General features: G+C 37.6%; 1 protein-coding gene across 3 annotated transcripts in view; it reads left to right on the plus strand.

Annotated features, from left to right (window-relative positions):
• The window catches only part of MCF2L2 (MCF.2 cell line derived transforming sequence-like 2), a 227,575-nt gene that overhangs the window by 61,235 nt on the left and 153,547 nt on the right, over positions 1-12,793 (plus strand). For all 3 annotated transcript variants that reach the window (XM_029939799.1, XM_029939801.1, XM_029939800.1), the window contains exons 4-5: positions 3,281-3,371; positions 5,653-5,772. In XM_029939799.1, the coding sequence (XP_029795659.1) occupies positions 3,281-3,371; positions 5,653-5,772 (211 nt within the window). The remainder of the gene's footprint in view (positions 1-3,280; positions 3,372-5,652; positions 5,773-12,793) is intronic.

Below are 12,793 nucleotides of genomic sequence, written 5' to 3' on the forward strand. Positions count from 1 at the left end.
AATCTTGCCATTTGCAATGATGTGGATGGAACTGGAGGGTATTATGCTAAACGAAATAAGTCAGTCAGAGAAAAACAGGTGTCACATGTTCTCATTCATATGTAGAATTTGAAAAACTTAACAGAAGACCATGGGGGAAGGGAAGGAAAAAAAAGTTACAAACTGAGGGAGGCAAACCATAAGAGACTCTTAAAAACAGAGAAAAACCTGATGGTTGATGGGAGGGCCGAGCGGGGGAGAGGAAAATGGTTGCTGGGCATTGAGGAGAGCACTTGTTGGGATGAGTACTGGGTGTTGCATATAAGTGATGAATCATGGGATTCTACCCCCAAAGCCAAGAGCACATTGTATACTCTGTATGTTAGCTAATTTGACAATAAATTATATATATATGAAAAAACTAAGAAATACATAAAAAATAAAAAAATAAAATGAATTTTCAGCTGGGATGGGATGTTAAATGGGTCGTTTTATTCAGGTTACTACTCTAAAGATATTCCATTGGATTGTAGCTTCCATCATTTCCGTTGAAAAGTCAGTGATAATTTTTAATGTTAATCTTCTGGAAGTAATATATATATATATATATATATATATATATATATATATATATTGTTTTGCTGGATGCTGGGTTTTTTCTTATCTTAAATTTTGAGCCACTTGGCTCTGTTATGCCTGGATGAAGTTTTCTTTGTATTTATTCTGCTTGGTATTAGAAGAGCTGCTTGAATCTATGATGATGCCTTTGATCAGATATGGAAAACTCTTCATTGTTAATTTTTTAAAATATTGTTTTAATTAAAATGTTCTTTCTGTATCATCCTCTCCTTTCTTTCTGTTCATGTTCTACTTCTCTTTTACATTCTTGCATTATATTCTTTCCTCTTTTCTCCTTCTCTGTGTTTCAGATTGAGTATTTTCAGTGACATGTTTTCAGTTTCACATATCTTGTCTTCTGCTGTGTTCAAGCTGCTGTTTAACAAATCCAGTTCTTAATTTCAAAGACTGGTGTTGTTTATTTATTTTGGGGTGGAAGGGCAGAGAGAGAGGGAGACACAGAATCTGAAGCAGGCTCCAGGCTCTGAGCGGTCAGCACAGAGCCTGATGCGGGCTCGAATCCACAAGCTGCAAGATCATGATCTGAGCTAAAGTTGAACACTTAACCAGCTGGACCATCCTTGTGCCCATGGTGTTTTGTAATTTTAGGAAGTCCATTTGATTATTATAGTTTCTGATTCTCAGCTGAAATAATGCATTATGGATCATAATTATTTTTCTTAACATATTGATCATAATTATTTTAAAGTTGTCTGCTGAAAGCAGGCATATCTTTGAGTCTTTAGTTCTTGACTATTTTATCTCTTAATTATTTTTTCCTTCTTGCTTTGTTTTGTCTCTATTAATTTTTTATTTTATGCTGAATATTGTAGATGATACATTATAGAGGTGTATCTACTTACAGAGAGCATTGAGTTTTGATCTGGGAGGAAGTTAATTACTGATAGATCACCTTGATCTTTTTGAGATCTGGTTTTAGGTTTTCTTGGGGGCAAGTCCATTCTTTTTGTCCATACTCCTAGAGTGTAGCCTTAATCCTATGGCAATTCCTATGATGTTTCATTTATCCTAAAGTGTGGCCTTTCTGGAGTTTCACCTGAAGGTCCAGAGTGCTCATCAAAGTCTGTCTATTCTGGTTGGGCCCAATGTCAATTGTCTTTCCCCAGAACTATGTAAACTTTGTAACTTTTCATCAGTTCTCGTATGTGTAGTTGCTATTCTCTGTCATCCTCCTGGAATCTTGCCTGAAATAGTGGGACCTAAGAGTTGGCCAAGGATTAAAGGAGAACTTCCATGAGGATTTCTGGGGTTCCCTCTCTGAGGCTTTCCTTCTTCACAGCCACCCTCCTCAAGTTCTGGCTACTTTTGCTTCTATAATTTCCAGTCTCTGCCTCTGAGACCACTCCTTCTTGTACTGTGGCCTGGGAAATGTTCCTGTGGGAGAACCTGGGTCATAGTGGAACTGTGATAAGGCACCGGCTCAGTAATGTATACCCCAGATCAGCTACTTGTGTTTTCTTACCATATTTGCTTAGATCTTCTGCCTTATCCACTTATAGGCACATTTTAAGGCATCTTTTACCCAATATTAGAAAGTTATTAAAGATTTACTAGAGACCATCTACTTTTCACATACTTGATCTCTTTTCATTGCCACGACAAGTACATAAGAAATAATCATAATATTAATATAAACACAATGTATATATGCCAGGTGCCAGGCATTATTTTGAGCTTTTTGTAAGTTTTTGTTATACATACTCATTTAATCCTCACATCAGCCATACAAATAGGTACTATTTTTGTTCGTACTTTACAAATGGGGCATTTTAGAAACTGTAGAGGCTAAGTAACTCTTCCCTCCATCCCCATACACAGTATGTAAATGGTGGGACTCAGCCTTCAAACCTAGGCAGTCTGGCTTCAGAATTTATGCTTTTAATGACTTGATTATTGGTCATATTATTTTCATTTTACAGTTAGGGAAAAATGAGTTTTAGAGAGGTTAGAGGATTTCACCAGTGTCACAGTGCTAGTAAGTGGCAGCATTAGGACTTGAGCCACTAGAATCCAAAGCCTTTGCTCTTTCCTGTGTATCATAGTTCCTCCCAAAGGGGAGAGAAGAAATATGTTTTCATTTTTGGGACTTTAGCTTAAAAGAATTTTGTAGGGATTCAGGAGGGGCCAAACAGCATCCTTTGGTTCTTAGTGAAAATATAATTTCTTGTGGATATAATTTGCTGGCTGTGTATTGCCGGGCATCGGAAGGGGGTTGTTTTCCCCATAGATATGTGTTATTTCTGAACACCTCTAGGACTGATTCCTATGGAAGTATATTGATAGCTCCCTGAATGTCAGTTTTGGGAGTGGAAAGGCAACAGAGTTCAACCTTGAGGTCCTCAGCATACACTGGGATGTGTGATGCCTAACTGACATGTGCATTTTCCTTCTGGTATGAGCACATGTGCTCCTTGGGTGTTTCAGACACTTGCCAGCCATAAACAGAGCCCTTGAGAGGGTTTGAGATGCCAAGTGTTTCTGTTTTGTTAAGGCTGCCAGGCTGAGATGAGGAGAGGAAGTTGGTTCCTTTGTCAGGGAAGGACAATGAGTGTGTTTACATGTGAACCTGGAGTGCCGGAGGCTGGAGAATATACTGCTGAGGGAGACACCCAGAACCCATGTGCTCACCTGGGCTCTGATACTGACCACCCTTTTTTTGCAGTGTGGAGGCTGCCAGCATCGGATTCGTCGTTGTTATTGACCGACGAAGGGACAAGTGGAGCTCCATAAAAGCATCATTGACACGAATCGCTGTAAGTACTCATTTTTGTGCTGTTATTATAAAAGGAATTTAAATTGCTCAAGTATTTCATGGCAAAGTCACAGGAAAAGGCAGTTGTTTTATGCAATGTTTTGGGAAGGTCTTTGTAGCAGAGGCTGTGTGTCACATCCATGTCCCCTCTGCCACTTGCTAGTCACTGCAGACAATTTCTGAGCATGTCCAAAGCTTCCTGAATCTACCTTTATTGACCTCTCTGGTCACAGAAGAGGGGCAGGTTGGAAGTGCTGGAAAGTTAATGACCCAGGACTAACCAACTACTGAGTTATGGGAATTGATGGATAAATACCCCAGCTTCTGCACCCCTCTCAGTGGGACAATTCTGAGATATGTACCACACAGTATCTCAGAGGATCCAGACTCTTTTTAGCTCACAGCAGTGCCTCCCTTGATATATTGTCTCTCTAGTTACCACGTTCTCACCTTCCCCCACTGTTTCACCATGTTTCCTGGGATCACCTCCTCAATAAACTCTATACCCAGATCCTTGTCTTGGGATTTGCTTTGGGGGGTGAGGAGCCACCCAGTGTAAGCCAGTCTTCATTTCAGTAATCAAATTAGTTTTTCACATATTGAAAGACACGGGGAAAAACAGACAAAATATGACATCTGCTTGCTTTTGGTATGAAACTGTATAACCTTGGATGAGTTTCCTTTTTCATTTAATTAGTCTGATTTGGATCCCTCTGTGTTGCCTTTCAGCAAGTAGATGTATCCTTTCTCTCCTTAGGGACCTCAGACCAGGGAACTCAGCCACACGAGCAGGCAGAAACACCTCTGAGCAGCCATACCACCATTTCCACGAAAGCACAGGTTGCCTAGGGCAGTTGGGACTGGATGAAGAGGATGGGACATGGTAGGGTGGCAATGTGCGTGTAGAGGCTGGGATGAGAGAGGGACTTATAAGCCTCACTTAGGCCTACTTACAGAGGCCGTCACACATGCAAACATGCACATACTGCAGAGTTTCAGATCTAGAGCCAGAAATACAAATAGTGTCTCAGCCATTTGTCCTGTCAGGACATAACAAAATAAAAAATTCTTCTGTTTAAGAGCTTGCATTTCAAAGATGGGGGAAAGGAAGACTTCCTTTGCTTTGTGTATGGATTATTTTGTTCCTTTGGTTTCGTTTTGGCTACAGGATTTATTTTGTGGTTCATTCTCTGAAAATTTAGATACTTGGCAGTGCCCAGGACTATTTTAGAGGACTGGCCTCAAGAGAGTTCTGGTTTCCCAGGGTCCATTGACAATCCTTGAATAATCTAATATTTGAGCCTAATTTGTTCAAGAATTACATTATCATGTTATGCATAGAAGATACTATAGTTCAGGGATTCCCAAACCTGGCTTCCAATCAGAATCTTCAGGTGCTTGTTGAATATAGGTACATGAGCCTTATCCCAGCTCTAGTGAATCAGAATATTCCAGGGTAAAGACCAGATTAGCTTTTTAACACCTTTAAGCACCTTAGGAGGTTCCTTTTGAGAACCACTGGGAGAAAGCCATGAGCAATGGGAGACTAGGAATGTCAGTTGTGCCATTAAGTTGTTAAATGAATCTGAGTTATCTTATTTCTCAGGGCCTTGCCTCAAGGTGAAGGCAATGCTTCCTGAAAGCAACTTGACAGTAATATGCATCAGGAACCATTTAAAATGCTAAGTCTTTGACTCAATAATTCATTTGGGAAACTCTCCTAAGAAAATGTTCCAAAATACAAATAAAGATGTTCATTTCAGTGTTATTTATAATTATAAAAGTATGGAAAAACCTCAATCATTAGCAATAAGGGATTGGTTAAATAAATTGTGCACCCATGAAAAAGAATATTTCCAAAGAATTTTTAATAACAGAAATAAAAGCTCATGATATTATATTAAGTGAAAAAGCAAGTTGCAAAATATTTCTACAGTATGAGTTTAACCATGATAAAGACATTTCAGCAGAGAAAATAGCCTGTACATAATTAGATTGAAATATTAAAAATGGCTATGAGATCATGGGTGGTTTTGGTGTTTTTCTTTTTTTAATGTATACTTTCATTATTTTCCGATTTTTTTCATTTTTTGATTTGGTATGATTTTTAAAGAGGGGTTTGGATTATTCAATGCTATTTCTTTAAGCTCTGAAATTCTGTAACGTATATTCTAATTCTTTGGCATCTATGGTGGCTACTTAAACTTTCCTCTCTGTGATCTTGGGTAAGAGGAGGCCAATGGATGTGACAGTTGCCCTGACATTTTCCATGATCCTTCTAGGTAGCATTTCCAGGAAACTTGCAGCTCATATTCATCCTTCGTCCATCTCGCTTTATCCAGAGGACTTTCACTGACATTGGCATTAAGTACTATCGAGATGAATTTAAAATGAAAGTGCCGGTAAGCATAACTTTTCATTGTCTGCTTTTTGGTCAGGGCCTGTGGAGAAGATATTATTTGAGCTGAGTTTAAGGAAGGTAAGACTCTACAGGCAGAGAGAGGAGGGCATTCTGGGCAGAGGGAATATCATGTGTAAGGACACAGAGGCAGGAAGTACACACTTCATGTGAGGTCCCTGGTGAAGCCCCATTTTTGTTGGAATGTATATAAGATAATTGGAAGGAAAAAAATAGAGAACATGGAGTAGGTTTTCAGTGTAAGTATAAAAAGTCTGGGTTTTATTCAGTAGGCAATGGGGATCACTGAAGGTTTTACAGAGACTTGGGTAATGGTCTAACAAGAAAGTGATTGAAAGAGGAAGAGATATTGTAAGAGTGCAGACAAAAGAAAATAAGGGTCTAAAATATGGAGTGACACAAATATGGGTGACTACAGAATAAAAATAAAACCAACATGTTATATCCTTAAAGGAAAACAGACACTTTCATACTTTGTGATTGGAATGAAGTTGGTAATGATCAATATAAAGGACTAATTGGCAGCAGTTCTCAAAAATTAAAGTGTACACACCCTTTGACCTTCCTATGGAAGTTATTCTACAGATATTCTCACACATGTGCATAAATCTGCATATATAATGATATTCATTGCAAAATTTTTGTAATGATAAATGCTTGGAAACACCATAATGACCAACAAAAGGGGAGTGATTAAATAATGGTTTACACAATCAGTTAAATACTTTGTAGCCATCAAACGAGATAGGTCATGATATAACCACAGTGAAACAGTTGGCAGTTAACACATACCTAACCTATGACCCAACCAAGAGAAATGAAAACATGTGCCCATAAAGAGACATGTACAAGAATGTCCATGAACAGGTGAATGGATAAAGAAATTGTGACATATTCACATCATGCAATGATATTAAGCATTAAAAAAGAATGAATATTGATATATATAACAGCATGGCTGCATCTCCAAAATATTCTTTTGAAAGAAAGAAATTAAACACTAAGGAATATATGTTCTGTGATTCTTTTTACATAAAGTTTAAGAAGAGGCAAAACTAAGCTATGATGTTAGAAAATCTCAATGGTGGCTGCTGTTATGGGTAACGGGTAGTGGAAATTGATTGGAAGGAGGGTCTCGATTAGGATGGTGTTACATGTGTGTATACATTTGTCAGAACGAATTGACTTATACTCTTACCTGTGCATTTTATTGATGTAAATTATATCTCAATTGAAAAGGAAAAACAAAAAAGGGGAAAATAGATAAGATGAATCTGTAATGACAGAATTTCTAATACATATTTTTGGTGTTATTTTTTGTTTAGTTGGAATAATTTCAAACTCAGAAAAACTTCAAAAGTAAGATTGGGGTGCCTGGGTGGCTCAGTCAGTTAAGCATCCAACTCTTGTTTGAGACTCAAGTCATGATCTCATGATTCATGGGTTCAAGCCCTGCCTTGGGCTCTGTACTGACAGTGTGGAGCCTGCTTGAGATTCTCTCCCTCTCTCTCTTCCCCTCTCCTGCTTGCACTCTCTCTTTCTCTGACAAATAAATAAAATAAACATTTGAAAAAAATAAGATTAGTACAAAGATCATATTATGCCCTTTACCAAGACTTATTTACCTATTTCAACATTTTATCCCCATTTGCTTTATTATTTATTATTTGCTTCTTTCTCTATATTATTTATAAATGACTATAGATATATACATTTCTCTTTTCCTCTCTTTAATGTAATACATATAGAAATATATATCTCTATTTATAATATATAGAGACAAATTTGCATATAAATATATATAAATATATAATACATGTATGTGATATATATATAGATATAGATATTTGTATTTGTATGACAGGATCTAGTTTAGAATCAGACAATATATATAGTTGTCATGTCTCTTGAATTTCTTTTAATCTGAAATGTTTCCACAGTCTTTCTTTGTCTTTTGTGACATTGTGAAGAATGCAATCCCTTAAAAAATTAAACTTACCTATTTGGGGCTCATGTGATGATTCCTCAGGATTTGATCCAGGTTATGCATTCCTAGCCGGAATACTACTTAAGTGATGTCCTGTCCTTCTCAGTGCATCACATGTGGAGATATACAGTGTTCATCTACCCCCTCACCACTAACATTATTTTGACCCCCTAGTCAAGGTGTTCTCCATTTTCCCAAATGTAATATGTTTCCATTGCAACAAATGCAGAATCTTTGGAGAAGTGCTTTAAGACCATAAAATATCCTGCTCCTCAGTAGATTCTTCTCAATATTTAATATCTAACATATATTTAATATCTATTGATAATTTTTGCCTGGAACAATCTTTATTAAATTGATTGCAAAATAATGATTTCCCAACTACAATACTCTTTGAACATGTACTAATCAGAAGTTGGTTTTCTACGATAAGCTAGAACTTTCCCTTCTCCCTTTTTTAATAGGTATTTTGTTTTGTTTTTAATATAGTTTATTGTCAAGTTGGTTTCCATGCAACACCCAGTGTTCGTCCCAACAAGTGCCCTTCTCAATGCCAATCACCAATTTTCCCCCTCTCCACCCCCCTCATCAAACCCTCAGTTTGTTCTCAGTACTTAAGACTTGTCTCTTATGGTTTGCCTCCCTCCCTCTCTGGAACTATTCCCCACCCCCCATGGTTTTCTGTTAAGTTTCTCCTGATCCACATATGAGTGAAAACATATGGTATCTGTCTTTCTCTGCCTTATTTCATTTAGCATAATACCCTCAGGTTCTATCCATGTTGCTACAAATGGCCAGATTTCATTCTTTCTCATTGCCATGTAGTATTCCATTGTATATATAAACCATATTTTCTTCATCTATTCGTCAGTTGATGGACATTTAGGTTCTTTCTATGATTTGGCTATTGTCGACAGTGCTGCTATGCACAGTGGGATACATGTGCCCCTATGCATCAGCACTCCTGTATCCCTTGAATAAATCCCTAGCAGTGCTATTGCTGGGTCATAGGGGAATTCTGTTGTTAATTTTTTGAGGAAACTCCACACTGTTTTCCAGAGTGGCTGTGCCAGGTTGCATTCCCACCAACAGTGTAAGAGGGTCTCCGTTTCTCCACATCCTCACCAGCATCTCCTGATTTGTTCATTTTAGCCACTCTGACTGGCATGAGGTGGTATCTCAGTGTGGTTTTGATTTGTATTTCTCTGATGATTAGTGACGTTGAGCATTGCTTCATGTGTCTGTTAGCCATTTGGATGTCTTCTTTAGAGAAGTGTCTATTCATGTCTTCTGCCCATTTCTTCACTGGATTATTTGTTTTTCAGGTGTAGAGTTTGGTGAGTTCCTTATAGATGTTGGATACTAGTCCTTTATTTGATATGCCATTTGCAACTATCTTTTCCCATTCCACTGGTTGCCTAATAGTTTTGTTGATTGTTTCCTTTGCCGTGCAGAAGCTTTTAATCTGGACGAGGTCCCAATAGTTCATTTTTGCTTTTGATTTCTTTGTTTTTGGAGATGTGTTGAATAAGAAATTGCTGTGGCTGAGGTCAAGAGGGTGTTTCCTCATTCTCCTCTAGGGTTTTGATGGTTTCCTGTCTCACATTTAGGGTCTTCATCCATTTTGAGTTTATTTTTGTGCATGGTGTACAAAAGTAGTCTAGTTTCATTCTTCTCCATGTTGCTGTCCAGTTCTCCCAGCACCATCTGTCAAAGAGTCTGTCTTTTTTCCATTGGATACTCTTTCTTTCTTTGTCAAAGATTAGTTGGCCATGCATTTGTTGGTTCAACTCTGGGTTCTCTCTTCTATTCCACTGGTCTATGTGTCTGTTTTTGTGCCAATACTATACTGTCTGGATGATTACAGCTTTGTAATACATCTTGAAGTCTGGGATTGTGATGCTTCCAGCTTTGGTTTCCTTTTTCTTTTTCTTTTTTTTTTAATGTTTTATTTGCTTTTGAGAGAGAGAGAGAGAGAGAGAGAGAGAGAGAGAGAGAGAGAGCGAGCAAGCATGAGCAGGGGAAGGTCAGTGGGGAGAGAGAGACACACACACACATACACAGAATCCAAAAACAGGCTCCAGGCTCTGAGCTAGCTGTCAGCACAGAGCCTGATGTGGGGCTCAAACCCACAAACCATGAGATCATGACCTGAGCCAAAGCTGGATGCTCAACCAACTGAGCCACCCAGGCACCGCACTTGGTTTTCTTTTTCAGGATTGCTTTGGCTAGTCAGGGTATTTTCTGGTTCCATACAAATTTTAGGATTGTTTGTTCTAGCTTTGAGAAGAATGCTCATGCAATTTTGATTGGTATTGCATTGAATGTGTGGAATCCTTTGGGTAGTATTGACATTTCAACAATATTTATTCTTCCAATCCATGAGCATGGAATATTTTTCCATTTCTTTGTGTCTTCTTCAGTTTCCTTCATACATTTACTATAGTTTTCAGCATACAGATCTTTTACATTTTTGGTTAGGTTTATTCCTAGGTATTTTATGGTTTTTGGTGCAGTTGTGAATGGGACAGTTTCTTGATTTCTCTTTCTGTTGCTTCATTATTGGTGTATAAAAATGCAACTGATTTATGTACGTTGATTTTGTACCCTGCAGCTTTGCTCAATTCATGTATCAGTTCTAGCAGACTTTTGGTGGAGTCTGTTGGGTTTCCCTTGTTCCTTATTTATTATCATTAGATATAATATGTATATCTCTCTGTATGTACATATACAAATATATGTGTTTATGTTAGGAATTAAAGAGTTCCTGCTGATACTTTAAGTTTTAGGTCATTATCAGTGTGTGGGGGAAACTTCACATTATTTGCATGTAAAAAAATAATTTAACATTTAAAATTAAAATGTTTGGCAAAACCCAGAAAGCATCCATCATGAATGCAAGATACTTTCAAGAAAGAGTAAATTACAAAGTAGGTGGCAAAATAAATAAATAAATAAATTTTAAGTCAACTAAGACATATTTTTCAGTGGGGTAAGAATAAGGGGGAACTAGTATGGATAATATACTTCCATTTGAATAAAATAGGAGAGGCGTGTATGTAATTGAATTTGTATAGGTCAGCTTGGAAAGGTTGTATAAGATATTAAGAAACTGGTTGAAGTGGCTACCTTCCAGATGTAGAACTGGGGGTCTGGGGATAGGGGTGAGAGGAAGACTATTTTCTATCTAGGTAGATTCTTTTTCTGTTTAAATTTATTATCTCATACATATATTATCTGTTCAAAACAAATAAAAAAATCTCACTTTAATTGAAATTTCTCTGAGAAAATATTTAATCCATCCCAGTGAAAATTGACCATCTCAGATACGGGATTTTTCTATTTCTTTTTCCACTTTTATTTTCCCTCTTTTGGTTTCATTTTATATTAATAATCAAATTTCCTAAAGTACTTTCTCACTATACTTTGGATGTTAACCAGACACAAAATGTATTTCCTGTTCTATTTTAAATACTTATTTTGAAATATTTTAGTGTTTAAGAGAACTGTGAGCCATGAGTTTCTTATTCTGTTTTCCTGAACCAAATAATAATTAACATTGTGGAATAGGTGACTTACAAGAAATGAATGAACTTTTCATAATCCTCATAAGCTTCTTCCCTTTCACAGATAAAGACTAGTCAATTGTTTCTTGTCACTCAAAAAGATTTGGAGTAGGGGCATTTGACCAAATGTCATATGTGTTTCCGTGGTTGTGCATAAAACACACCTCTCAAAGAGATAATGTGTAAACAGATACATATGTGATTTATGCCCTTCTTTTCATGTGGTGCATCTCTACTAAGGAGAGAAGGACCATCTATAAAATCCTGATACTGTCTTAGTTACTTCTGTTTGTGGTAATGTATGTTGATTTTTCACCTATCATACTTTCAATTGTAAACTTAAAAGCACCTTTTAAAAATCTCTCAGTCCCTCAAACTATAGGCACATGTAGTAGAACATTTTAAAAATTTTTGTGGTTTTTTTTTTTTTTTTTTTTTTGAGAGAGAGACAGAGTGCAAGTGGGGGAGGGACAAAGAGAAAGTGAAACACGGAATCTGAAGCAGGCTCCAGGCTCTGAGCTGTCAGCACCAAGCCCAACATTGGGCTCAAACTCATGAATTGTGAGATCATGACCTGAGCTGAAGTCAGATGCTTAACTGATTGAGCCATCCAGGCTTCCCTTGTCTAGTATATTTTTAATTTCAGTTATTGAGTTCTTCATCTCTGATTGTTTCTTTTTTTATTTTTATTTTTTAAGTTTATTTATTTATTTTGAGAGGGAGACAGAGGGAGTAAGTAGGGGAGGAGCAGAGAGAGAGAGAGAGAGAGAGGGAGAGAGAGAGAATCCTGACATGGGATTTGAACCCATAAACCCTGAGATCATGACCTGAACTGAAACCAAGAATCAGATGCTTAACTGACTAAGTCACCCAGGATCTTCTCTGATTGGTTCTTTTTAATATTTTCTATCTCTTTGTTAAGGATCTCAGTGAGATCCTCCACTATTTTCTCAAGTACAGCAAGTATTTTTTATGACCATTACTTTGAATTCCTTATTAGGCATATTATTTATCTCTGTTTCATTTAACTCTTTTGATGTGGTTTTGTCCTGTTCTTTCACATGGGACATAATCCTATCTTTTTATTTTATCTAACTCTCTGGGTCTGTTTCTATGTGTTAGGAAAATCAGCTATGTTTCTTGCTTTTGAAGTAGTAGCCTTATGAAGAAGAGGTCCCGTGAGAGCCCAGAGAGCTTTGTTAGTGGGTGGGGCTGGCAGGCAGACCAGATATCTGCCCCCAGTTCCATCTGCTGGGACTGTAGTTACACTGATATGCATGGTTATCTTCCTCTCTCCCCAGGGCAGGAGTCACTTTGGTGTGGCATTGGTCCCTGCTGGGGGCTGCTTGCAGGATGTATCTTTGGCAGGAGCCACTTGGGAGGGATGCCTGTGGAGTGGGGTGGGTTGGATGAGGTGGATCTGCAGGAGAATGCAGGAGTGGTGTGTGCGG

Source organism: Suricata suricatta, chromosome 5, assembly GCF_006229205.1.
Source record: "Suricata suricatta isolate VVHF042 chromosome 5, meerkat_22Aug2017_6uvM2_HiC, whole genome shotgun sequence".
Lineage (NCBI taxonomy): Eukaryota > Metazoa > Chordata > Mammalia > Carnivora > Herpestidae > Suricata > Suricata suricatta.